The sequence below is a fragment of the Xiphophorus hellerii genome, chromosome 10, assembly GCF_003331165.1.
Source record: "Xiphophorus hellerii strain 12219 chromosome 10, Xiphophorus_hellerii-4.1, whole genome shotgun sequence".
In the NCBI taxonomy this organism is placed as follows: Eukaryota; Metazoa; Chordata; class Actinopteri; order Cyprinodontiformes; family Poeciliidae; genus Xiphophorus; species Xiphophorus hellerii.
In genome coordinates this window covers 14,913,686-14,938,448 of record NC_045681.1, presented here as the reverse complement: position 1 = coordinate 14,938,448, position 24,763 = coordinate 14,913,686, and the positions used below count along the sequence as shown (strand labels likewise).

The following is a 24,763-nucleotide window of genomic DNA, read 5'->3' as shown; positions in this document are numbered from 1 at the left end:
CCTCAAAGTTGATGGGAAGACTGAAAAAAACAGTCATGGATGCTGCCAAGAGGCCTAACACTGTACTTGATTAGTCTTGGAAGGCATTAAACACAAAATCTGACTTCAAATAAAGATGATGTATCAGAATGCAATATTAAATGAGCTGCAGGAATTTTTTGCAAGCCATTGACTACTACATGTGAGAATGCACTGTATTTCTAGGCAATTATAGGTTGGTAATATGAAAGGGGTTTCTTTAGTACAATATCTAAGCCCAGCTAAATTCAGAATAAGGAACATTTGATTTGAGGTCTCCCAAAAGCAAGTGGTAAAATGTGTTTTGGTCTGACAAAACCAAGGTTGAACGTTTTGCTCATAATACCAATACAGTGTAGTTGTATTTGGCACAAACGCATTCCTATATCCAGTAGCAAAGCTATTCCCCAAAGTCTGGCATGCTTTGGGTATTTTTCTTTAATTTTTTTTGACATAACTGGAGGAAATTAAAAAATTTAGGTTCTCCTAATAATTTAAGATAAAGATGAAGTTAATTTTAAGCTTGGCTACAACCCAAAGCACACATCCAAATCAAAAAACCAGAGGAAAAGAGTTCTGAAGTGGCTTGGAAGTTTAAAGTGGGATGAACACTTCTTCAAACAATTTGTTTGCAACCTGATGACAATGTTTGCATTCTAAACCATGATGGAGCAAAAAAAGGAAAGAGGAAAAAGAATTTGTCTCAGAAAAAAATGTCCTTTTTGTGCAAAGTGCATATATTCATTTTAGCAGTAGTTATGGTAATCAATGTTTTTGTTTTTTTTAAATTCTACAATTCAAAATAAGATAACCAATGTTCAATAGGGTATACTTTAATTCCCCTTAAACTAACTCAAAATATCTGCAGTTAATAAAATGCCACACATAATATGGCGACCACCTTCACACACGACCCGGACTTTCCGTCGGCTGTAATATACGTACCTAGTGACGTTAGGCCACGTACTCTAATCCCGCCTCCGGTACGTCACGCATTTCTGTACGTTTTGCATTTATTTCTGTAGTCTTTTTTTTGTCTACGGAACTCTGATGCCCAGTTAAGTCCAACAAAAATGGCGACACGGGTGAGTTTATTTTGACAGGTTTATTGAAACTCCGACACCAATATACAGCGAAGGGAAATACATAAAAGTACACCATACTATTTTAGAACGGGAAGTTTGTTACAGGTAAAATGAGCCTGCACAGCATTAGCCAGAGTAGCAGGATCCGTTGTCATTCAGAAGTTCCGGAAGAAGAATCTTATGACCGGTCTGCTGTTTATAGTCGGTTCTGCTATTGGTTTATAGGTTAAAATGACCAAACACCAGAGAGTTGCTTTATCTTCCAATAAGATAATATTTCCGAGAAAAGTTTATCTTTGACGTGTAAATGCTGCTGAATAGTAAATGTAGCCTCGGTGTTTACAAGGTAAAATGAAGGAAGTGACACTGGGTTTAATGGCTGCATAAGGGTGCTTCATCTCAATCTGAAAGTTTTAATTGAAATGTTTTTATGTTATTCAGTACACATTTTTTTAAATATTTTTCTCCATATTATTTCGTTAGTAGATTTAAATTTGACAATCCAACCATTTACACTTCAAAATACATTTACACCTGCTGAGGAAGTCTTGTTTAAAGTTAAACATAAACTAAGGATCACAGCAAGCATGTGGAAGCAAACGCTCCAAGTCAGATGAGACCAGAATTGAACTTTTTGATCCACAGACAAAACTAAAACTGATGTCGGGAGTTAGAACCTAACTGCAAAATTGAGTTTTTGGAGTTAACCTAAATGGAGTTAGATTACAAAAAACAAAATATTAAGCTTGAAGCATCCTACCAGGCACCCATAGCATCTCTATATTGAAACATGGTGGTGGCAGAAAGATGCTGTAGGGACAGTGGAGCAAGGAAGCTAGACAATATTTAGAAAATATGTGAACGATTACAAATGACTCAAGTCTGGTAAAGAAATATTGTTTGGATAAAGCATATTTTTGTATTGGAATTGCTTAAATCCTCTTGAGGATCTCTCATAACCCTTGAACAATTTTTGTTCATAAAGTAGACACCATCCACTCCTAAATGTGACATTTTTTGTGAAGAAAAGGTTGCTCTCCTGGCATTTACTCATGACAAGTTTTAAGCGTAACATTTGCCTATGTGGATCTTTGCAAATCTCAGAAGTGACAGCAGCTTTACCTTTGACCTCTACCAAACGATATTGTGACAGTCTCATGGGGAGTTTGCTGCTCTCAGTTGACGCAACTGCCATTTCTTTGCTTTTACTCACAGAAACATTTGGCCGGGATTAATAAATCAAACAATCGCTGGAAAACTGATTTTCACAGAGCTTGCTATCTTTGCACGGCGTTAAAATTTGTTTGACAACCTAAAACATTTAAAGGTGCGAAAACTGGAAATCTGTAGTGATACATTTTTTTTCACAGCACAGTGGAGAAACTATTGTTTCTCCCACTTACGTGAAGAGTAAGTGGGATTGGTATAACTAGCGGATATAGAGCTGGGCTGTGGGGAAGACTAAACATTGTTCAGTCTATGTGAAAAATAATGTGCATTTTAATAATTACCAAGCACTTCTTTGAAAGCATGTCTACCTTGCCACTTGCAAGGATCTAATATAAAAAATTCCCTTCTCACCCACCGCGGGTGGTTCTTATCCTCTGAGCTCGGGTCCTCTACCAGAGGCCTGGGAGCTTGAGGGTTCTGCGCAGTATCTTGGCTGTGCCAAGGATTGCACATTTCTGGACTGAGATGTCTGATGTTGTTCCTGGGATCTGTTGTAGCCATTGGTCCAGTTTGGGGGTGACTGCCCCGAGGGCCCCGATGACCACAGGCACCACTGTGGTCTTCACCTTCCAGGCCCTCTCCAGTTCCTCCCTGAGGCCCTGGTATTTCTCTAGTTTCTCGTGCTCCTTTTTCCTGATGTTGTAGTCGCTTGGTATTGCTACATCTATCACAACGGCAATGTATATATATATATATATATATATATACATATAAATATTACCAATGATTTCTTACAAATTCTCATTTGACTATTAAAGTACATTCTAGGTTGTATGGATTCTTGCTATGAAGTAGCTAATCGGTACGTTGATGCAACTAGTTTAAAAATGCTGAGCAGCTCTTTACCATGCCACAAAAAAGAAAGAAAACAACAGCATCATGGTGCTTTTTGATTTGTTGAACATAAAAGAAAGTCTTTCCTGACTAAATGTTTGGCATTTAGATTTCTTGGCTAAATCTTTTAAAAGTAATATTAAATTCTCAATGGAAATATGAGTAAGTTGTGGTTATTTCTGTCTTTCTTTCAGACCATGAAGGCAGTGAGGTGCCCTACGGACGACCTCTCCCTGACCAACTGCATCGTGATCAATGAAAAGGAGCCAAACATGGAAGAGTAAGTGGGATTTTTTTCCGATGCATCACAGTTGGTTAACTTCTTCACCCGGCACAAAATCCATTTAGGGATAAACAGTGTAAACAGTGTTGAGTGTAACTTTATGAAACATGCCAGAGGAGATGAGTGTGTTGACTTTAGATCTAAACCCTACTAATCAGCTGACGACAGAGAGAGGGGGCAGATTGAATAATTACGATAGGTTTGACATATTTGAAATAATCTCATGTTTGTACAGACGATGGGCAATGCCATGTTGCTACACTTTACACCAACCTGTTTGCTTTTTATCGATACTTCACAGGCTGATTCTAAAATAACTTGATTTGATTTTTACTTGAAGGTTTAAAGGAATAATCCCACATCTGACAGGAACGAGGATAATGCCTTAAATCTCTTTTAACGTCTCGATTTTAGCCATCAAAAATGAAAAGTCCTTGGGTAAAGGCATTACACATAGACTGATATATTTATTTATTTGTCTCTATTAATGTCGATTATTGTGGCTTCCAGTTAAAATAAAGTTTCTCATGATACGGTGAGTGGTTGACTTAAAGGTTGCCCAGCAGACAGTGACAACATTTGATTTGATCTTTTTAAGTGAAATTACCGAAATAAAAATAAAATCTTTTGGATGATATTCCAGTTTTATTTTTATTTTTTTACCTGAATAGGTTCAGTTAAAAAACCCCACTTGTCTTTGTTTTTTAACCCCTTCAACTGATTATTGTTGTTGTTTGTGTTGTGCCTGCAGACATGTGGCCGTGTCCAATAACAGACAGGAGTTTGTGTTTACCATTAAGAGATATAATGAAGTGAGCGTCGGCTCCATCGCTTTCAGCCTGCCACAGGTACGGGTCACATGTTTACTCCCTCAACTACATGCTGCCTGACTGTGCCTGATCTTTACAGTTAACCCTGCAGAAAACGTGCAAAGAATGTCCTAAAGTTTGACTTAAAAAAACAGTTTTTGAATTTGTTCAAAAGACAATAAATCGTATGGTGTGAATTGTCTTGCTTGAGCCTCTTTGTCTCAATCTGTCTGTTCCTGCTTTTTTCCTCTTTTTCGCTGCCCGCTCTTCCTCTGTCTAAAACACTGGCAGCAACAGGACTCAGGTACTAGTGTAACATCCTCACGACGGTCTTATTTTACCACCTCGCAATTACCGATTTGCTCAAGTTCTACCTGGTGGAAGCTGTTAATAAAAATGCTGTTAAATAAGACCAGTTCCAGAGGAATGTTGCACTCTGAAACATGCTGTAGTCATCTTTTTTCCTGCTAGAAATAGCTTAATTGGCAATCCTGTGCATGTTTAATTTATTCTATTTCCATCATAACAAATAAATGACCCTTAACTAATTCAAGCACTTCCTCTTTTCCCTACAGAGAAAATGGGCGGAAATCACTCTTGGAGATGACTTCAGAGGTGAGCCTTAAGAATTAAAAATCATTTAGATTTAGAACTTCGTTCTTGACCACTAGAGGGCAGTGAAGGATCAAAACTAAACTGAAATAACATGTTTTTTGAGCCATGTCATAAACATAGCTAAAATTCATATTCTACTAGAAACAAAGCGATGTTTAACAAGTAATTGAAATTATCTGAGTGTTTGTAATAACTTTTGAAAAACTCAAGTGAAAGTAGGAAGGATTTTTGGAATAAAAATAAGTAGTTATTTGTTATTTGGGATTTAACTATCGAATCTAAATGGGGCCTAAAGCAAAGAGCCTCGCAAATATTTACTTAAATGTTTCTGGACAATTTGCTTCTTGACATTTCTTTCTGCAGCCGTTCACAAGCTTTGAGTATTATTCTGACTGGACATTTGACCAATCCTCAACCAGTGGTTGTGTTATAATAGTTTGTACATTTTTAATCTAGCAGGTTATTTTTATCCAGCTTTATTCATTCAAAAACTAGCTTTGACATCTGTTCGGGGTTGTTGTGCGTCTCCATATGTTTGATATTTCATCTCACTGTCATAAAACTGACTCCTGGATGAAATTCAGTAGTCACCATCTCTCTGGCTGAGGTGTTCCTTGCACGTCTCACCCAGGAATCCCATCCAACCTTTTTGTGTTCGGTGACATTAATTTGTCATGTGTTAATTAGCCTCCAGCTGCAGACTTTAAGGACTTCAAACGGCTTACATGCAACTGACGTTAAAGGCGCTTGACTTTAATCTGACAGAAACCGTCCAACTGACATCTGGTGGGTCATTTAATGCTGATTTCCAAACATAAAAGGGGGAGAGAGAGAGAGGAGTTCAGCTTTTCTTAAGTGACATAGAGACCGCATAGAATATTAGTTAGCCTGCAGGAAGGACAGACAGTATGACAGTAGATGTGGGTGGTGTTGGTGAACATTTGTCTCAGAGGCTGACCAGCTTCCAGAGACGGAGGTAGCCTCTTCTTTGATGAATATTTTGCCGAAACTCTCCGAGGCCAAAGTGATGCTTGGACTGACGCATACTATTATCAGGCGAAGAATAAAAGGGGGCTGGCCCACTGGTTCATTCACCGTCTTGAGGAAAAGAATAAGCTTCATCATGCTTTCAGCGGTTTTGACGTCATCTTAAGAGACTCAAGAAACGCTTTGTGTTCTTTGTAGTTCAGGATCAATATCATACAAGATGACATAGTTGTATGAGGGATGGGATTTGAATCAGAATCTCCTGCTTAACTAGGATAACACTTGTGTGTGTGTGTGTTTCTCAGCAGCATGGTTTGAAACTAAATGTCATTGGCAAGCATTTTGGTAGTGAACTTTGCCTCATCAGTTTTAATAGCCACAATTCACTATGTATCCAGGCTACCACGTTGCAGTTAATTAGAATATCATCAAAATTAACAACAAAGCTATTATCACATGATGGCTACCTTAGTCTAGCATTTTCTGTGAAGTTAAAGGGATAAAGAGTCTTTTGTTTAAAACCTAAAGCTTTTATCCTTGTTTTTTCCCTTCCACAGTAACAAACTACAAGTTTGATAAGTCCAAAGGGTGCATAAGCAACATGACTGTGGAAATTGACTTCCTCCAGAAGAAGTACATTGACAGTAACCCGTATGATACTGACAAGATGGCAAGCGAGTTCCTGCAACGCTTCTACAACCAGGCATTCTCCATCAACCAGCAGGTGTTTTGGATCTTTACAGGGTTAAATATTAGGTCTACACAATGGCTGCAGTTTTTTTTTTTTTTTTTACAGAAATAAACCTTTTTCTTCTTGTTTCCCTTGTTAAGCTGGTATTTAGTTATTCCGAAAAGCTCTTCAATCTGGTGGTGAAAGATATCGAAGCCATGGATACCAGCATCCTGAGAGGAGAAAAGACATCTGACGCTTCAGGAAAGAAGGTATCTGCAAATGTTCTTCTCATCCAGCAGCTTTCATACCGTCTCGAGTCAACTGAAGCTCTTTATTTCCAAGTTAAAGCTGTGGGTTTTTGTTGCTCAACATTTCTGTGAGATCTGTGTAACTGTGTCCCCAAACCAGGATTATTGTTTTCTGTTTCTGTTTTCCTCAGATGAAGGTCGGTTTGTTGCTGACAAACAGTCAAGTGATTTTCGAGAAATCGGAAAGCTCAGCTGTTGTTTTGATTGGTGAGTGTTTTTGCATGTTACAGTGCCGCGCATTCCTCCTCCACAGATTTCTTCGTTTTTAGCTCCTCTGCTTCGCTTAAATGTTTCAGATCTTCTCATAAATTGTAATATCAGACAAAGACAAACTGGGTAAATTCATGTTTTTACATGTTGTTTTCATTTAATTGGAGAAAAACTATCCAAGCCCTCCTGGCCATGTATGACAGGGTAATAGCTTTTCTGTTCAAATCATAAACTAACTGTGACTAACAACATTTTCAGGAAAGCTGAGTTCAATTTGAAAAGCCACGCCCTGGTTTGATAACTCCCAAACTTTGTCACTGCTTTCTTTATGCAATCAGCCTCTTTAATAATGAGCTTTTGTTCATTATTAAAGAACAACTATGTGTTGTCCATAGCCTAACACTTTTGTATTTAAAATCCACTTTAATTTTATGTAATATTTTTATTTCATGACACACTGGGTTTTCATTGACTGCATTTTTTCAATAATCAAAATGAACAGAAAGAAACACCTGAAATATTTCCCAGAATATTGAATGCACATCATATTAGCTTTACTTTTTAAAACTTAATTATTGAAATAAACTTTTGAATTGTATTTTAACTTTTTCAAATGCACATATAAATGCTAAGATAACCCTGGAAAATTATTTTATTTTATTCCATCTAAAGTAACTGACATTCGCTCCACCAGGGGGTGCACAACACCCACATAGGAAGGTTTGCCTTCACATTTGTTAGGCAATATAGCAATAAACAGAAGCACCTCACACACTGTTTGCATTTATTAATGATTAAACAGATTGGACACAATAAAGTTTATAAACTCGCAGGAAAACGAATGCGTCGTCTTCTGCTTTTGTAGTTCTGACTTTCTGTATCCATTGGGCATATGTTAGAAAAGAGAAAAAAATGAAAGATGGCCCCGTTGCATGTTCAGGTTGGTTGGAAATGTTCTGTGATTGTCATGTTTCAGCTTGCCGGTCGTGCATTTAGTGTCTTGTGCTCACTTCACCCCGAAGGAAAATCTAAAACCCGAGATGCTCGGCAGTCCATCATCAGCCCCGACTGGAACTTTGAGAAGATGGGGATTGGAGGCCTTGACAAGGAGTTTTCTGACATCTTTCGCAGAGCCTTCGCCTCACGAGTCTTCCCTCCAGACATTGTTGAACAGATGGGTAAGTGCCCCTCCTCACCGCCCCCTTTTGCATTTTTTTGTCAGTTCTTCCTTCTCTTATTTGTCTGTTCCTGCTCATGTGTTCCTTGTGCTGAAAACAAGATTATTTTTCTGTGTCACTAGAAAATTATCTTACATTGTCCTCATCATGCTAGTTCTACCTCAGCCTTCTACAAATATATTCCTTAACGGTAATTTGGGGTTTTTAATTGTTTATTTAACCTTTCCTTTTTCTTGGTTGGAATAATTCAACAATATAAAACTGTAATGAATTTAGCCTAAGCCTTTGCTGTGAATTAATTTAGGGTCAAAACTGGTCAAAAATTAAAGCAGCTCCACAACATGATGCTACCCCACAATGCTTGACAATTGTGGCTTGTCCATGTGGGAGTTTCTGCAAATTTCAGTCAAACTTAACTGTGTTCATTTTGGACCCGGTTCTTGGTTGGCAGGAGCTCCAGTCCGTAGTCATGTTAAACTGAAGCAGAATCTCACAGCACAATGCCACCACCACCCTGCTTAACTGAGGTAGTGTTCTCAGGTTCTTATCTTAGTGTTTTTGAAGGTCCAGTTTGAAATGTTCCAAGAAAATATAAAATACGTTTATGTTCAAGACTATTATTCAACTTCTATGAGTGCAAAATTTTAGAAGGTGCTATAAGTTTTCAGTTGTTATATGAATCTCAACATGAAAGCAAGATAATTTCTTATAAAAATGTTCTTGAATCAGCAATCGGCGTTAATCAAACAGCCAAGCCTGTGTCCTTTTATGGGCACCGCAGACCGCTGACTAAACAGCCCTGACAGAAACTTCTGCACACACTCATTAATAAGTCTCTGACAGCTGTCAGGTTACATGATGATTCACTCTAAAGGACAGCAGCTCGCTCTAATGAAAGCCATGAGTTGGACCTGTTTGTGACTCAGACCCCCAGACCTTCTGCATTTGATCAACCCCGCACTGTGAGTCTCACTTTTACACCCAGAAGTCTTATGAAAACCTATTGTTTGCACCTATGATTTTAAAAAATGCGCTCCATGCTTAAAGAGTGTAGCCAGAGAGACCTGTACCCACCCTGCGGTGGGGCAGTGGTGGCAGGATGACCTTTAGCTGGGTGGTTGTGTGCAGGAGCTGCCCTTTGGCTGCCGGCAGCTGGCCTGCCATCGTAATGAGATGGCGTGCCCTGATAGAGCTTCCCGCTAAGGGTAAACTTTTAATTGGTAGGCATGTGGAGCAGGGGGCTGCAGGTGCTGACAGGGAGGCGTTCCTGCTAAAAGTCTGAAAGTTTCACCTTGTCTCCCCTTTGCTCCCGGAGAGGCGAGACAGACGGACAGAAACTTCAGAGCTTTGTCTCCGAAAACCACAGAGACAAGCACATCACTTTTCCCCGCCGCGCTCTGCCCCCGTCCCACCTGTCAGCCCGGCTGCTTTTCCCTCAGCACAACCAAATGGCATCTCAGATGGTTATCTGGGGTTGCTCAATTAGTCTGGGCTAAATGTCATTAGGCAGGTGCAAAAGGCCATGAAAAGATTCAGACTTTGAGCAAAATCCCGTGGAGAGTTCATCTCATCCAGACACACTTGAACTTTAGAGGGGGAAAAAAAACCCCATAAATATATAAAAATGAAGTTATTGATCAGAAGTTTGTGCCGGTGGAGCGATTAATTGAATTAGTCGTGGTATATTGATTGTTGAAATAATTGTCAACTGATTTAGTAGTCAATTAGTTGACTCAAAAATAAGATGTTTGCAGTTATTCAGTCAAAACTGAACAAAAAATATACACATTTTGCATTTAAGATGACAAAACTTTCTTTGTCTGCAAATGTGTTCTACCCAGAAGTCCTCAAGTGGCGTAGTTTTAGCTTCACTCGGTTCAAATTTGGTAAAAAAACAAAAATCCTATTAATCGTCTTTTGCTATCCAATTATTAATCGGTTTATCCCTGACTTGTCTTTTGTTTTGTTTTTAAATTCTTAAATTAAATTTTTAAAAATTATTTATTGGGAAAGAAGTAAAAAAATCACTTTCTCCCAACAATGACTTATTTTCTTGCCAGACTTTGATAAGAGACAGAATTTTAGAGCTCACAATTAATAGATCGCTACTGCTTGATCTCTTGTCTGATCAGTGTTAGACTTAGCTGAGACTCAGTTATTCTAATTAAGACAGTTGAATATGAAAAAGAGGGACTGAATACATATGCATGCCACACCTTTCAGATTTTATGTTTAAAAAATGGAAACAATTCACTTTTTTACTCATTACTTCATATCGGCTGATCTCATAAACCACAAAATGCTTTTTATGTGTTTTTTTTTCTTGTATTGTGTGTTTCATCCCTTATGTGAGGTTTTTATATTTCTTTGAATATGTACGTTTTGTTAAAGCAAGTCCTCTGTGTTGAAATGAACCCTTCTTCTCGCACTGCGCGTGTTTCTGCCTCCAGGCTGCAAACACGTGAAGGGAATCCTGCTGTACGGCCCTCCGGGCTGCGGTAAAACCCTCATGGCCCGTCAGATCGGCAAGATGCTGAAAGCCCGGGAGCCGAAGATCGTCAACGGCCCAGAGATCCTCAACAAGTACGTCGGAGAGTCTGAAGCTAACATCAGGAAGCTGTTCGCAGATGCAGAAGACGAGCAGAAGAGGGTAAGAGGAGAATACGCTGTTCCCTTTTTTTCAGAAAGTCACTTTCATGGAGACAGTTTTATTCAAAGCAAAAAAAAAAAAAAAGCTTTCCGGTGTTGCAGAAGGATCTTGCCCTGTTTTATTAGCCATTTATTTTGTTATTAATGTCCAAACATTCCCGAACCCTTCATTGAGACATCAGAAGTCTCATACCTCTTTAAAATAATAATAAAAAAACAATAACTAATATCTTCACAAGTGGAGAGATCTGCCCTTTAGCCCGACGTAGCTGTGAAGTTCTGCTTAAAGCCCAGCAGCGATCAGTGACACGAGCGTCACTCTGCACCACTTAATGATAGCGCTGGGTTCTCCTTGACCCCTTATTAGGCCTCCATACGCAAACACACCCCTACACACGCACACACAGAGGATCCAGTGTGTAACATGCGCAGCCCCACACCTGCCTTAAATGCTACGTCAGGGTTGACAGGCCCGTAGATGGAGGGATAACCCCCCACCCTGCTGCTGGCTCATTTATTCCATCTGTTTGTCTGTGGACGGCCAGGATTTGGCTCAAATTAGATAAACGTGGAGATGTATAAAAGCAGTGCTTTGCTCGAGCGTTCATACCCATTAGATCTTTTTTTCCATTTCGTCACATTACAACCACACATTTTTAGTGTGACGGGTCACAATTGCAAAGTGGAAAGACAATGACCCAACACACCAGACAGACATTAAGACATCATGCTGTGAGCATTTGTTTTCTTCGGCACGGACAGGTGAGCTGGTCTGAGTTGATGGGAATGGTAAGGGGAGCTAAATAAAGGGCAATCCTTAAAGAGACACTTTGATCAGTTATTATTAAGATGATTGTTGTGCCTTTCAAAATTGTTTACATCATGTTTCAAAGAAAAACATCTGTGGTATATATTGGTAGATCAGAACAAAGTACTGCTTTATATTGCTAAATGGAAGGAAAACTAAGAGTTTTGTTTTTAAAACCCTTACAGTTAAGAATTTAAAATGTAAGACATACATTTCTATTCAGGCCTACTTCTTTCTAAAATGCGTCAAGCTCAGTCGGATTGGATGGAAAACAGTTTTCAAGTCCCGATAAACATTCTCAGTTGGCTGCAGGTCTGTACTTTGATTGGGTCATTCTAAGACATAAAAATGCTCTGATCTAAAACAACTCCTTTGTAGCAGTTGCCGTTTAATTCTGCTAAAAGATGAACCTCCACCCCAGTATCAAGTCTTTTCCAACCATCACCAGGTTTTCCTCCAGGATGGCCCTTTATTCAGCTCTATAAACCTTCCTATCAACTCCGAGCTGTTTCCATTTCTCTAGAGAAGAAGAACATCCCAATATCATGATACTGCCACCACCAGATGGTGTGTTGTTGACAAATTTTCTCCCTTAAGTCCTTCCCACACCAGCTGGATTTATACTGACAAACGTGGACCCTACTTATTCATTAAGAAACATTCAAAAGCAAGTGATTGTTCTGGATTTTATGTGCAGTTTTTTTATCACACAGAATAAAACAAAACACTAAACACAGGTAATACCCTTAGGGAACTGGAAGGTTTGTAAGCTTGATCATTCTGACAAAGTGTGTTTGGCATTAAGAGGCGAAGAGGGACCTCCGTGCTTGTAGGTGCAGATGTTTTAAGATAACAGCAGACGGCTTATTTACGGTCTGCGCGTTAATCTTCCTCCTCTCCTGCCTGGCTCCGCAGCTCGGAGCCAACAGCGGCCTCCACATCATCATCTTCGACGAGATCGACGCCATCTGCAAGCAGCGCGGCAGCATGGCGGGCAGCACCGGCGTCCACGACACAGTGGTCAACCAGCTGCTTTCCAAGATAGATGGAGTGGAGCAGCTAAACAACATCTTGGTCATAGGTGAAAAGCCCCATCACTCTCACTTTCTCTCCGGGTTTATGCAACATAAACTCTTCACACTCAACAGGCTGTGCAGTGTTCTAGCTGAGCACCTGCACTCTATCTCCTGTGTGTCATTCATCCTCTTCCCGTGTTTCCCTTCCTCTCCTGCTATCTCGCCATCTCCCGTCTCCCTCAGGTATGACCAACAGGCCCGACCTGATAGATGAGGCCTTGCTGAGGCCGGGAAGACTGGAGGTGAAGATGGAGATTGGTAAGAAATGAAGAACACACACAGACAAGGCTTCACTCCACTGTTTATTTCAAGCAGCGTCTCTCACAGGCCGCAATGTGGATTTATATTGTATTAATGATAACAGCAAAAAAAAAAAACTATTAATTGGTCCAACATTCCTGTCTAAACTAAAGTAAACAGTCAGGTGGGCGGTCTCTTGCTCTCTTGCTCCTTAAGAATGTTTTCTTAAATTTTGTGTTAATTAAACAATTTTTTTTACCTGTTATTGTTACAGACACGCTTTATAATTTATTTATTGAATCCAGACATTAACAAATGAAGTGAAGCCCAGACTAAAACAAAGCAGTGAAATCCCTCAGCTGTTGGTAGCCAGAATGTTATGCAAAAAGCCCATTTTTTCTCATTTCTTTGTCCTTATTAGTCAAAGCTTATTCTTGCAAACTAAATGAACATTACTTAAATATCTTAAATTATAATTAGAAACAGTTTCAACAAATATCAAACTTACTCCAAAGGGAGAGATTATGTCTAGAGTGCTCAATTAGAATGAGTATGCTGTATCCAATGGGGATGAAAATGGTCAGAATGATAGTAGGAACTTAATTCTGCTCATATTATTGCCACAGTACAAGATTACTTTCATAGTGCATAGCAGTTGGGGTGTTTAGAATAGCTTTTCAACTTAATAACTACTCACTTACTAAAATCATTCTCCAACTTTTTCTTTCTCCAGGGTTACCAGACGAAAATGGTCGCATTCAGATCCTAAACATCCACACAACAAAGATGCGTCAATACAACCTGCTGGCCACTGATGTGGACATTAAGGAGCTTGCTGTGGAAACTAAAAACTACAGCGGTGCTGAGTTGGAGGGACTGGTCCGGGCCGCACAGTCCACCGCCATGAACAGACACATCAAGGTCAGATTTTCCTTATTTTAGGGCTTTTTCGATATGTGCATTGTAAAAACTGAAAAAAGAAAAAAAAATACTGTACATCTTACAAGAAGTAAATACTATATGAATCCAGGTGCAGTGCAGGTGTTTATTATGTTCGGACTTAAGCGTTTTATCAGGTGCACTGGCTCAAATCTACACAGCTCACTGCTGCACACAGATAAGGAAAAGTTCTCATCTGTTAAGTGTTCTGCCCCCACAGGCCTATACACTCAGAGAGCAGCAGATATTAGAGGGTGATGATAAGTGACGGACAAGGGGTGTACAGATCTCTGATGGCTCTGACGCTTTTCTTCACTCCTCTAAGCAATTATTCTCCCCTCCCTCTCCTTGTCTGACCTTTTTGCTACGGGGGGAATGCTGTCTCATGGCACGTTGAGCAATCTAAATGTGCCGTATTTCACGTAAAGGCGGTATTTACCAGGGGGACATTGAATTGTATCAGTTAGGAATGTACTTATTTTTTTTGCGCTGTTGCAGGCCAGCAGCACAGTGGAGGTTGACATTCAGACGGCAGAGAAGCTGCAGGTCAGCAGACTGGATTTCATGGCCTCACTAAATAACGATATCAAACCGGTAAGTTTGTGTGTGCATCTCTGTTTGTTTCTGTCCTGATGGAGTCAAATAGGGACAGGAAGTCACCAATCAAACTGGTTTCCATCATGTATAATCATTCCCTTTTCTGCCTTACCAACAGTAGGAGACCGTGGAGCTCTTTATTTTGGCTCTGCAGAAAATCATGTGCTATATTGTAGTAAAATTATTAATATACATTGGTAGTCAGAATGAGCACATGCTTTTTTATATACATCCTAAGTGTGTCATATTCTAGTTTTCTCTATACTTATATATCCTCCTTTTTAATTATGTATATATTTAAAATATCACTATTAGTACTTCTCTCTATTGTAATGTACAGTACATACTATTTTTGCATACCTGGCCAGGACAGCTATGTAGCAGCTAGCTGACTAGTAGATCAGATATCTGTCTGGAAGTTTGCTTAGCAAGCTGCTTGTGGAGCTAGTATCCTATTTGTCTATTACTTTGGATAGATGACTATTTGCCTGTTGAAGTGAATAGCTATCTGGTCAGTTTTCCAGCTTTTGAGTAATATTAGTATGAATTATTGCAACTCCAACTTGTGTAAAAGTTTAAAAGCATTTTAAATTGTGTTAGTTGTACCAACAACATTTAACAAATTTTTCGTTATGTATAACATGGTACAATAATATTTTCAGGCGTATGGAACCAACCAGGAGGACTACGCCAGTTACATCATGAACGGTATAATCCGGTGGGGTGATCCAGTTTCAGCAGCCCTGGAGGATGGAGAGCTGCTGGTCCAGCAGACGAAGAACAGTGATCGTACGCCGCTGGTCTCTGTGCTCCTGGAAGGTAGATCAACATTAATGTGTTCAAACCCACAGGAAGAAAAACATTATTTTTCCAACTAAACTTTCCATGTTTCCCTCTCAGGCCCACCTAACAGCGGGAAAACAGCTCTGGCAGCTAAGATTGCTGAAGACTCCCAGTTCCCTTTTATCAAGATCTGTTCACCCGACAAGATGATCGGACACTCTGAGATCGCCAAGTGTCAAGCAATTAAAAAGGTACGCTTCATTTTCAGCTACTGAAAAGTTTAAATATACATAATTTTTTAAACTCTAACTCACAGGAGATATTAGAATTAAAAACCATTGTTTTTTTTGTTTTTTTGTTTTTTTAAAAACCACACATTTTAAAGGGACTTGTTGAAATGCAGTTCTTGTGGATGAAAGTATAGATCCAAGTTTTTCTGTTAACTACTGATGTAATATGGACCTAATAACCTTGAATTGGGGAAAAGCGTTTTTTACTGAAAACAATTAAAGGAATTTAAATCTAGAATAAACTCATCCAAAGTTATTTTTTCAGTTTCATTTTAGATTTAATGCTTAATTGGTTTCTGTTTTTTAATAGATATTTGAAGATGCTTACAAATCACAGCTGAGCTGTGTGGTAGTTGATGACATTGAGCGCCTGTTGGGTAAGAACCTTGTTTCATAGAAATCAGTGTAGATGTACTGTATGTTATCCTGTCAATCATACTCAGGTTAAAATTCATTATTTTTTTTCCAGATTATGTACCGATTGGTCCTCGTTTCTCCAACTTAGTGCTACAAGCTCTGCTGGTTCTCCTCAAGAAACCACCTCCAAAGGTACTAGCAGTTTTAGTTGTGTTATTTATCTCCTCCTCATGCTGTTAGACCTTAGGCAGCAGAAAGAGGGCAGCAGATCTTATGGATGCCTACACAAGGTCTTATGAGGAATTGATGGAGGTCCTTGGCTGCGACTGGCATGTGTGAGCAACTGTGTGAGGTTATTAGCAAATGTTTTGCTCCGGGTCCGTTGTGCTCAGAGTGAATGGTGGCGATACAGACCAATTTCTCATAGCTTCTTTGGTTGTAGTTTGTTGTTGTGTTTGTAAATGAGGGTATAACCCACTATATGGCTGCTTGAGAAGTGGCGCGGGGCCGGGCGCTGAATGCCTGGGTGCAGAGCTCCTCCGGGGTTGTAAAGCGCTGAGCCCAGCGGGGTGCCTGGGGCCGGGGGAGGCCAGGGGGACACGGAGGAGAATGGGCTCTGTGAGAGATCCAGGACCTGGCAGAGCTGCCGCCTGTGTGGCACCTCATCTGCATGCAGCATCACAACCCCCCACGCCATGGGGGGGAGCGGGCAGCTATAATCCCCCTGTCTGCTCGCCACTCCTCTGCTTCTCCTTCCTCCGTTGTCTGCTCCTGGTTGTCCTCCAGCTCGTCGGCTTAGTGGAGCTGCAGTTCTTCTCTTTTGTCTTCTTTTTTTTTTTTTTGCTCATGTTTGCCCTCTGTGCTGTTGTTTTCTACTCTATTCTGCTATTAGTTTCTGTTCCGTATGCTCTTGTTGCGACTGAGACCCCGCTAAATGCCATCCTTCAGCAGGGCCGACGGCGAATCGCATAATCGATTTATTATTTTAAAGTCTGCAGAAAAACCTAAAATGAAATGAAGCAGAAAACGGCTCGTAAGGAGTTTTCCTGGCCTTATGTTTAAATAAACAGCACAGAATTGTCTAAAATGACGTTTAATGCACCTGGTTACCTTTATTTTTTCTCAGATTTTTGTAAATTATTGGGCAATTTTAAGAAATTTTGAGAGTTTTTAATGTATATTTTATTTTCTATAATATGTCTATTTATTTTTTTTAAAGTCTGCATTCAGACTTCCTCATAAGGAAAAACAGATGTTTATATCTGTTAATTACATGTTATTTTTTGATTTTATGTGACGGTGTAATTGAGCATCATTTTATTGATTGTGTTCTTTACAATGTGCAAAAAAGGTGCAAGATATAAGTAAATGGTCATCTGCTTGTAATGCAGCTTGAACACGCAGGGTTTTGGTTTTTGTAACGGGATTCAAGTCTTTTCAATTGAACAGAAAATCCACAAAACTTACATCCATGTCTACAACATGTGCTATTCCATTTCCTCCTTTCTTTCTATATGTGAGCATTCTGGTTTATAATCAAGTTTGAATCTCTGGAGAGAAGAATCAGGGAGTAAATTGGTGATAAACAAAAAAAGGAATGAAGCACGTGTCTCCTCCCTTTCAGGGACGTAAGCTGCTGATCATCGGCACTACGAGTCGCAGAGACGTGCTCCAGGAAATGGAGATGTTGGACGCTTTCAGCACCACCATCCACATTCCCAGTATTTCCAGGGGAGAGCAGCTCGTACAGGCCCTGGAGGTAAAACATGCACGACTCAAATTGAGCAGGATAATTAATTACATGTTCCTGATATTATGCATTCTCTCTATTTCTCGTAGGGATTCGGTAGTGAAAATGATTCAGTCTAATTTTCAGAGAGAGAATCTCAATCACAAATACATGAGAGACAAAATTGAACATAGATTTTACATCAGTGAGGGAAAGAAGTGCTTAATCCCCAAGAAAAACAGGATGTAAAACTAATAGCATTTTTGCTGATTATCCAGAATCCTGGACATGTCAGGGTCAAATACTTATTTCATTCAGTGAAATGGAAAAATATATAACTTTTGTTTTATTCCTTTATTGTCCTTGCATCTTAAAATTAACCTAGCATAAAAATCAGTCATATAAATTGCTAAATTTGTATAATATCAAAAAAAGAATGTAATTGAAAAGTTAATTTATTCATATTTCCAGTAACACAATTCACCCAGTGAAACACATTATGTAGATTAATAACACACTGTCTGAAGTTTTCAAGCCCTTATGTCTGGTAGTGCATCTTCTATTTTATTGAATTTGAATACATTTGAATTTCATTGAAAAGTAAAATTATTTTCATAATTCAATTTAATAAAAACACTGTGTCTGCAGACTGAGGCTCAGAAGCCACATTTAAGCTTTCGAGAGTGGCTCTTTGACAGAGTTTTTAAATATAAATGAATAAAAGTATTTATCTAAAAAATTGCTAATTTTAGCTGGTTTTCCATGTGTATTTTTATGCAACAAATGCCACAACAAATTGTCAAAAATGAAGGAAAATGTTTTTCACTTTTGAAAAGTGCTTTTTCCCCCATTACTTTTCCATCAACTTGAAATTCAGCAAAATGCATTAAATGTTTGTATTTGTATTATTTTAATAATACCCCAAAATACAAATTTTGATCCTTCAATTTAATCACAAAACCCACCCATTTTCTAAAGTGTGTTTTTATTAAATAGAAAAAGACACGTTAATTAAATAAGTGCAGATTTGGGCACATGAGATGATTTTATTGAGCAGAAGTGAGGATAAAATGTCTCTTTGGATTGTAAAAGCTGCTGACCCATGATGTAGGAAATAACACGGACTTAATATTTCTTGTTTTAAGATTATTTTTGTTGATCTTTATTGATCTGATTCTATGATAACTTGAATTGTGAGTTTTCATAATCCTCGAGATTAATTAAAAACTCAATCATCTATTAGTTTCACTTCACGGAAGTAACTACTTTGCGAAACTGAAATTGAGAGGGATCTCAATATATTTACTTATTACTGTATGTTTTGTATCATATCTGAGCTATTTTCATATTTTATGTGGTTATGTTCAACTTGTATCTCTTCTCTCTGCTCCCCTCAGCTGTTGGGGTCTTTCCAGGAGAAAGAACGACTCAGCATAGCTAAAGCAGTGAAGGACAAAAGCTTGTGGATTGGCATAAAGAAGCTGCTCATGCTGATTGAAATGGCCGCACAGGTATAGATAACAATATTAGTTATTATTCAACATAACACTTGACTGTTGAACTGGAATAACTTCATAGAGCTCCTTAAGGATTGTTGTAGTATTTGAAAGCACGCTGGCTCAGTAGCTCTCCAGGATTTCTGGAGGTGCTTCAATTAAATTTTTTTCATTATTATTATTAAGCTGCATTTCCACCCGATGAACAGTATGTGAATATTCTCACTTTAACAGAAAAGAAATCCCTTAAGGACCTGATACAGGACTTGAGAGATGCAACATTCTTCACTTGAACAAAGGTTTTTGCAATTTGTAGCAAGTTATTATTATTATTATTATCTTTTTTTTTTTGAAAGCAAAATTGATTTTTATGTCACCTAATTTTTTACTCGAGGGACTGTTGGATTGTTATTTAAAGTTTCAATACACTAATGAAAATCCACATTTTATATTATTTGTGTAAATGTCTTTTATTTTTAGTTATATTTTCAATAATTAATTGTTTGAAGAGACAAAAAAAAATCTACTTTGAGAAACGAATCTTTTCCATATGAGGTCACGTTGCTGTGAAACCAAATCAATTTATTTTTAAGGCTTTTTGCACATCTGCACCAGGGATGCTAATAAGTGCAGAGAGTGCTGTATATCACTGCTTTTATAGCTTTGTGTTGGCTCCAACAATGACTGATCCTTCCTCATTTTGCTCTATAGCAAAGATTTAATTCACAACGTCTGTAAAACAGTTCCTTTTCGTGGAAGCCCTCACATTCAGAACATGGTTTCGTAACCGTGAACCGAACTGCGTCCCAGCAGCTGGGAGAACTGCTCGTGAACTGGAGCCGTACTGGAGCGCTCTGCTCGACAAATCATCAGCGAAGCCACACGGTTTTCATTCCAGCTTGCGGATGACAGGTTTTTGTCCCCGACTGACAACAAACACTCCGTCGAGAGCTGAGTGTCAGCCAGATGTGGAGGAACACGGAGGGATGGGTTGATTCAGCTCAGACCACACTGCCAGTTTCAAATTTGTGCTCTGAATATAAAATCCAACATGACTGATTGATTGGAAAGGCTATCCTGCGTCCTCCAGCGCTTCAATTTTAACCCCTCAACTGTATCGACTTGCCCAACTTCAACTCTGCACCTAGTGTGTTAGTAAAGTTGAACAAACTTGATTATTCGCTGTCAGAATTTTTTTCCATATAGGAATTTGCACTGATACCAGATGTATCAAAATTTGGTTTCCAATTCTTTATTTTATTGGTTTCCCTTTGATAGATACAATAAGATTCGATATGGTTTTAATTTTTTTAAATGAGATAAAGGAAAAACCCTAAACAAATATTTTTTTTTTGTTTTGATGTAGTGTTTTTTGTTTTTTTATTTTTATTTAGTCTCATTGCCACCAAAAACACATTTATTTTGTTGGGATTTTGTGTGATGGACACAAAGTAATCCATCATTGTGAAGTATGCAATTTATTCTCTAAGCGGTCAATATTAACTCTGGAAGAGCTGCATATATTCCCATTTCAGATGGAAGAAAAACTTCTAGACATTGAAACCACAAAGCTGCTCTTTATGGAAAAGCACCAATGGAAGTCCATAGCGAGCATGTCGTAGAAAGTGACCTACGACACTTGAGCCTCAAATGAGACTAGAGGTAACTTTCTGCCCTCCATGCAAAATGCTAAGGAAGCCTCTCGTATTTGATGGAGCTAAATTCAGGACAATACTACAAGAAAGTCTGAGAGATGCTGCAACTGACTTGGGACTTGGGCAGAAGTTCACTTGTAACAGGACAACAACCCTAAATACACGGTCGGAAATGCAATAGGATGGTTTTTAGATCAAAGAATGTTAATGTTCTAGAATGGCCTTGTGAAAGTCCCAAGCTAAATCAAATCAATAATGACAGCAGAACAGGACTGTAGAAAGTACCGACTCAGGAATACACATGCATGTCAAATTTCTAGTTGTTAACCGATTTTAAATGTATGCATTGTTTTCCTTCCGCTTTACAACAATGCACCACTTTGCATCGCTCCAGATGAAACAAATCAAAGTTTGTGGTTGTAACGTGACTAAATGTCCGAGGTTTAACTGATATAAATGCCTTTGCGAGGCACTGCACCTTATTTTGCTGCTTGTGTAGCCCGACAGAACGTCTCCTGCAGCATCATCTCCTAACTTTGTGTCTGTTCGTCTAGCCTGGATGCGATGTGTAAGAGCTGTGGTATGCACTGTTGCAGCCATGTTTTACACCCTCCCTGTTCTGCGCCTGAAGAAATATGAACCTGTGTTCGCCGAGACATGCTGCGAACAGGCGTGTGGCGTCACTTGTCTTCACATTCCCGGTTTCCCTTTCGTTGCTCCCGTGCTTCACAGAGGTTGAATCCGCTTCTTCTCCCCCTCGGCCCTTTTTTTTTCTTCACAGTTTGATGTAAAACAAGGTGTTCCAGTTTTAGCAAAAGTGAAACATAGTTTCTAAGACGTTTCTCTCTTGCAGATGGACCCTGATTACAGAGTCAGTAAGTTCCTGAGTCTACTGAGGGATGAAGGAGGGTAAGTATCCTCTTCCTGTTTCTGTGACACTGAACACTCTCACTACACTCGCACACATCTGTCACTGTTGACCGAGACAGGGAAGAGCCAGATGTATACATTTCGATCAGTATATGAAGTGAGATTAATAATACACATGTTCTCTCTCTGCTATCTTTTTTTTTCTGCAGCCTTGGCTCTAAGCTGGTTGGAATCTGAAGGAACATAGTGAGGAAGAGTCATCCTTCATTGGTAAGACTGCAGAGCCTGGATTAAAGGGAGATTACATGGAGATGAGCACATGTAGCGGCAAACCAGATTAACAACGACCATTGGCTTCATTAACACTCCTCATGCAAATGAAATTGGAAACTGCAGGGCTTGTTCGGTACGGTGGAAAAGTTTAATATCAACCCTGATTCGTGAGATATCCTCCCCACCCTCTCTCCAGATTTCTTCTCTTTTGAAATGTTTTGGATCACCAAGCGTCTTTTAGACAAAGACAACCTGAGTAAATGAAAAACAAGATTTTCATTTATGAAAGGAAAAGAGCCAGCCAAGCCAACCTGAAATGTGGAAAAGTAATTGTCCATTAAACCTAGCAGCAGGTGCCGTAAAGCATTTCTCATAGCTAATGGGTGTTTTGCGTCCTCGTTGAGAAGTTTGAATCAACTTTTCTTCGCAGAGTTCTTTTAATTCAGTCACATTGAAGCCTTCTTGGGCATTACCAGCCTGATTATGGCCTGATTTAAGGCTGGACTTTGACTAGGTCACTCTAAAACCTTTGTGTCTACTATTTATTGATCAATTTTAATCACTTAACCACTCATTTTTAATCCTGCCGTGAACTCATGGCCGGACAGCAAGGCATCCCGAAGAAGCAAAGCTACTACCACGTTTGAATTTTTAATACAACATCCTTCTTTGAAATGATGCCAATTTTGTCAGATGTAACAGTGACACCTTTTAGAAGGTTCCACTTTTTTCTCATCAGTCCACAGAAGTCATGAAGATCATTAGGATCACATTTCCACTCATTTTGATCAGGGTGTGTTTCTGGCCTCATGTCTCTCAAATGGTTGCTATTTTTTTCCTCAGTCTTCTATTACTTATTGTTAAATCATCAATACTTACCTAAGCTGGTGATTAATGTTCAGACATATGACAGTGACTTTGATTCTAATGTTTTTAATACTTTAAAAAAAAAATAGGTTGGAGTATAATGTCTTTCTTTTGAGTTTGCTTGGCCTACTTCATACAGTCAGGCAGGGTCTACTTATATCTGGATATTCACAATCACAAAGTAATCTTGAAGTATTAAAATAACATCTAAAACATAACACCATCACTATCCTAACAAGTAATCAAGGTAACTGACGTGTAGTCCGATTGTTAGAAGATAAGAAGGGAAGATTTGTCTTTTTCTACAGTGGATTTAAGTATCTGCTCTTCATCATGTATGTGTAATTTTGAGCCTGTAAATGTGATCCAAATTTACTTTTTTGCCTGTAATGAGAGCATTTGAACTTCTGACTGAAATTCGAAACGAAACAAAACTCAAAGTTTCCAAAAGTTAAGTACCACACCCTTAACGGCGCCTTTTAACATCCATCCTGTGAAGCTTGGCTGCCCACGGTGTGAAGACTACAAGAAAAAACTTCTCCGCCTCCTGCAGGAGTTTTACTTCTCATCGCAGCCTCAGAGACTTATGGTATAGTCGGCATAAACAGCGTTCCTAAAAATAAGCCGACTAGACAGCTGTTCCCCTGTGGCGGCAAGTCCTCCTTTTTTTCTTTTTTTTCCCTGCCAATCTCTTCTCACTTATATTTGTTTGTTTTGGGGGTTTTTTCTTCGCTCAGCGACTGAGAAGCGGAGGCCTGAAAGAGGCTGGCAGGGGGAAGCATCAATCTGGATCCTTCCTTCTCGTCCCTGTGAAGTTCCCTCCAGTGCAGATGTCAGCAGCAGCCACCGACCAGGACACCGACTTCACTTCAAAACTGTGCCAAGATGGGAAATGAGACTAGAAGTGTGTATATGGGATACTTGCGTTTTGGATTTACTGATGACTAAAGCTGCCATCCTTGTCGCCAGAGCTGCTTAGGGATTTTTACTCATTTACGTTAAAGAGTCAGCGCAACTGAGGCACGTCTATAGCAACATGTGCACAAACACTAATTATGAGACAGTTTTATTTCAATGCACGGATTTGTAGCCTAATCATTCCATGACACGACTTGGTGTTCAAGTTGTGCACTCGCTTCTATCTGATCTTTTTATTATATGAATAAATTCTGTTGCTTGCAAGACACTCTGGTTTTGTTAATTAATGCTCATCAATCTTTAGACTGTGTGCAACATTTAAGAATCGTGCCTCATTTCTCTGTTCTGGTCATCCAGACTTTCTTGTAATGTTTAGATATTTAGAGGTTTGTTTTTGTTTTTAACTTTGACTATTATTTCTCTCACTTCTGCGCAGCATTGTTTGTGCAAAACCTTGAAAATTATTCAAACTCTTTAAAGTTCTTCATTTTCATAAATTTTACTTTTAAAGAACATTTTGTGTGACGCCCTTACATAATGTAGCTCATACTGGTGGTGCTTTCTGATATGGGCAACTGCTCAGGGCAGCATCTTGTTGGGGGGTCGTCTTCCCTTCTTTGTTTTGTGTTTTCACCCATCTGTGGTCTAGACCAGCAAACTGTCAAAGCTTCTGCCTTAATAGCTGTGACAGTAACCACTTTAATATAAGTGGTTACTTTAACTGCTGGAAGACAATTACAGGCTTAGTAAGAATGCAGAATTAGTTGTAACAAAGAGAAAAGTTTCAAAGCCTTGTAGTGCTGTGAGTGATGCTGCTTACATTTCTTCTAGTTTTATTAGAACTGAGGAACGTGTTGTTTCGTCGCCTGTGGCTCAGTTTTAAGAATTGTGAGCTCTAGTGAGAATGGACCTCAATAAATGAAGAACAGCAAATTAGATGTAAATCAATAAAATCCAGGGTTCCAACGCATTTTCCAAGTAAACGT

The 24,763-nt window shown here is 39.1% G+C and overlaps 1 protein-coding gene across 2 annotated transcripts; it reads left to right on the top strand.

The window, feature by feature from the left end:
- Positions 1–993: 993 nt before the first annotated feature.
- LOC116727129 (vesicle-fusing ATPase-like) lies at positions 994–24,045 on the top strand. Of its 2 annotated transcripts, none has more exons than XM_032574324.1 (22): positions 994–1,103; positions 3,362–3,447; positions 4,202–4,298; positions 4,835–4,874; positions 6,419–6,585; positions 6,693–6,803; positions 6,974–7,049; positions 8,075–8,230; positions 10,681–10,880; positions 12,603–12,768; positions 12,947–13,021; positions 13,737–13,924; positions 14,441–14,536; positions 15,202–15,358; positions 15,440–15,573; positions 15,923–15,989; positions 16,082–16,161; positions 17,594–17,728; positions 19,096–19,209; positions 21,703–21,758; positions 21,942–21,989; positions 23,597–24,045. In XM_032574324.1, the coding sequence occupies exons 1-21, from the start codon at positions 1,092–1,094 to the stop codon at positions 21,964–21,966; spliced, it is 2,238 nt and encodes a 745-aa protein (XP_032430215.1). In that variant the 5' UTR covers positions 994–1,091; the 3' UTR covers positions 21,967–21,989; positions 23,597–24,045. The 2 variants fall into 2 exon arrangements, with proteins under 2 accessions (XP_032430215.1, XP_032430214.1); XM_032574323.1 differs by having other exon boundaries at positions 21,929–21,989.
- Positions 24,046–24,763: the final 718 nt, after the last annotated feature.

Bases quoted from the DNA above. Each gene is read 5' to 3' on its own strand.
- LOC116727129 (XM_032574323.1), top strand. The intron at 3,448-4,201 runs GTAAGTGGGATT...TTGTGCCTGCAG, and splicing joins AAGGAGCCAAACATGGAAGA to ACATGTGGCCGTGTCCAATA. The intron at 8,231-10,680 runs GTAAGTGCCCCT...TTCTGCCTCCAG, and splicing joins AGACATTGTTGAACAGATGG to GCTGCAAACACGTGAAGGGA.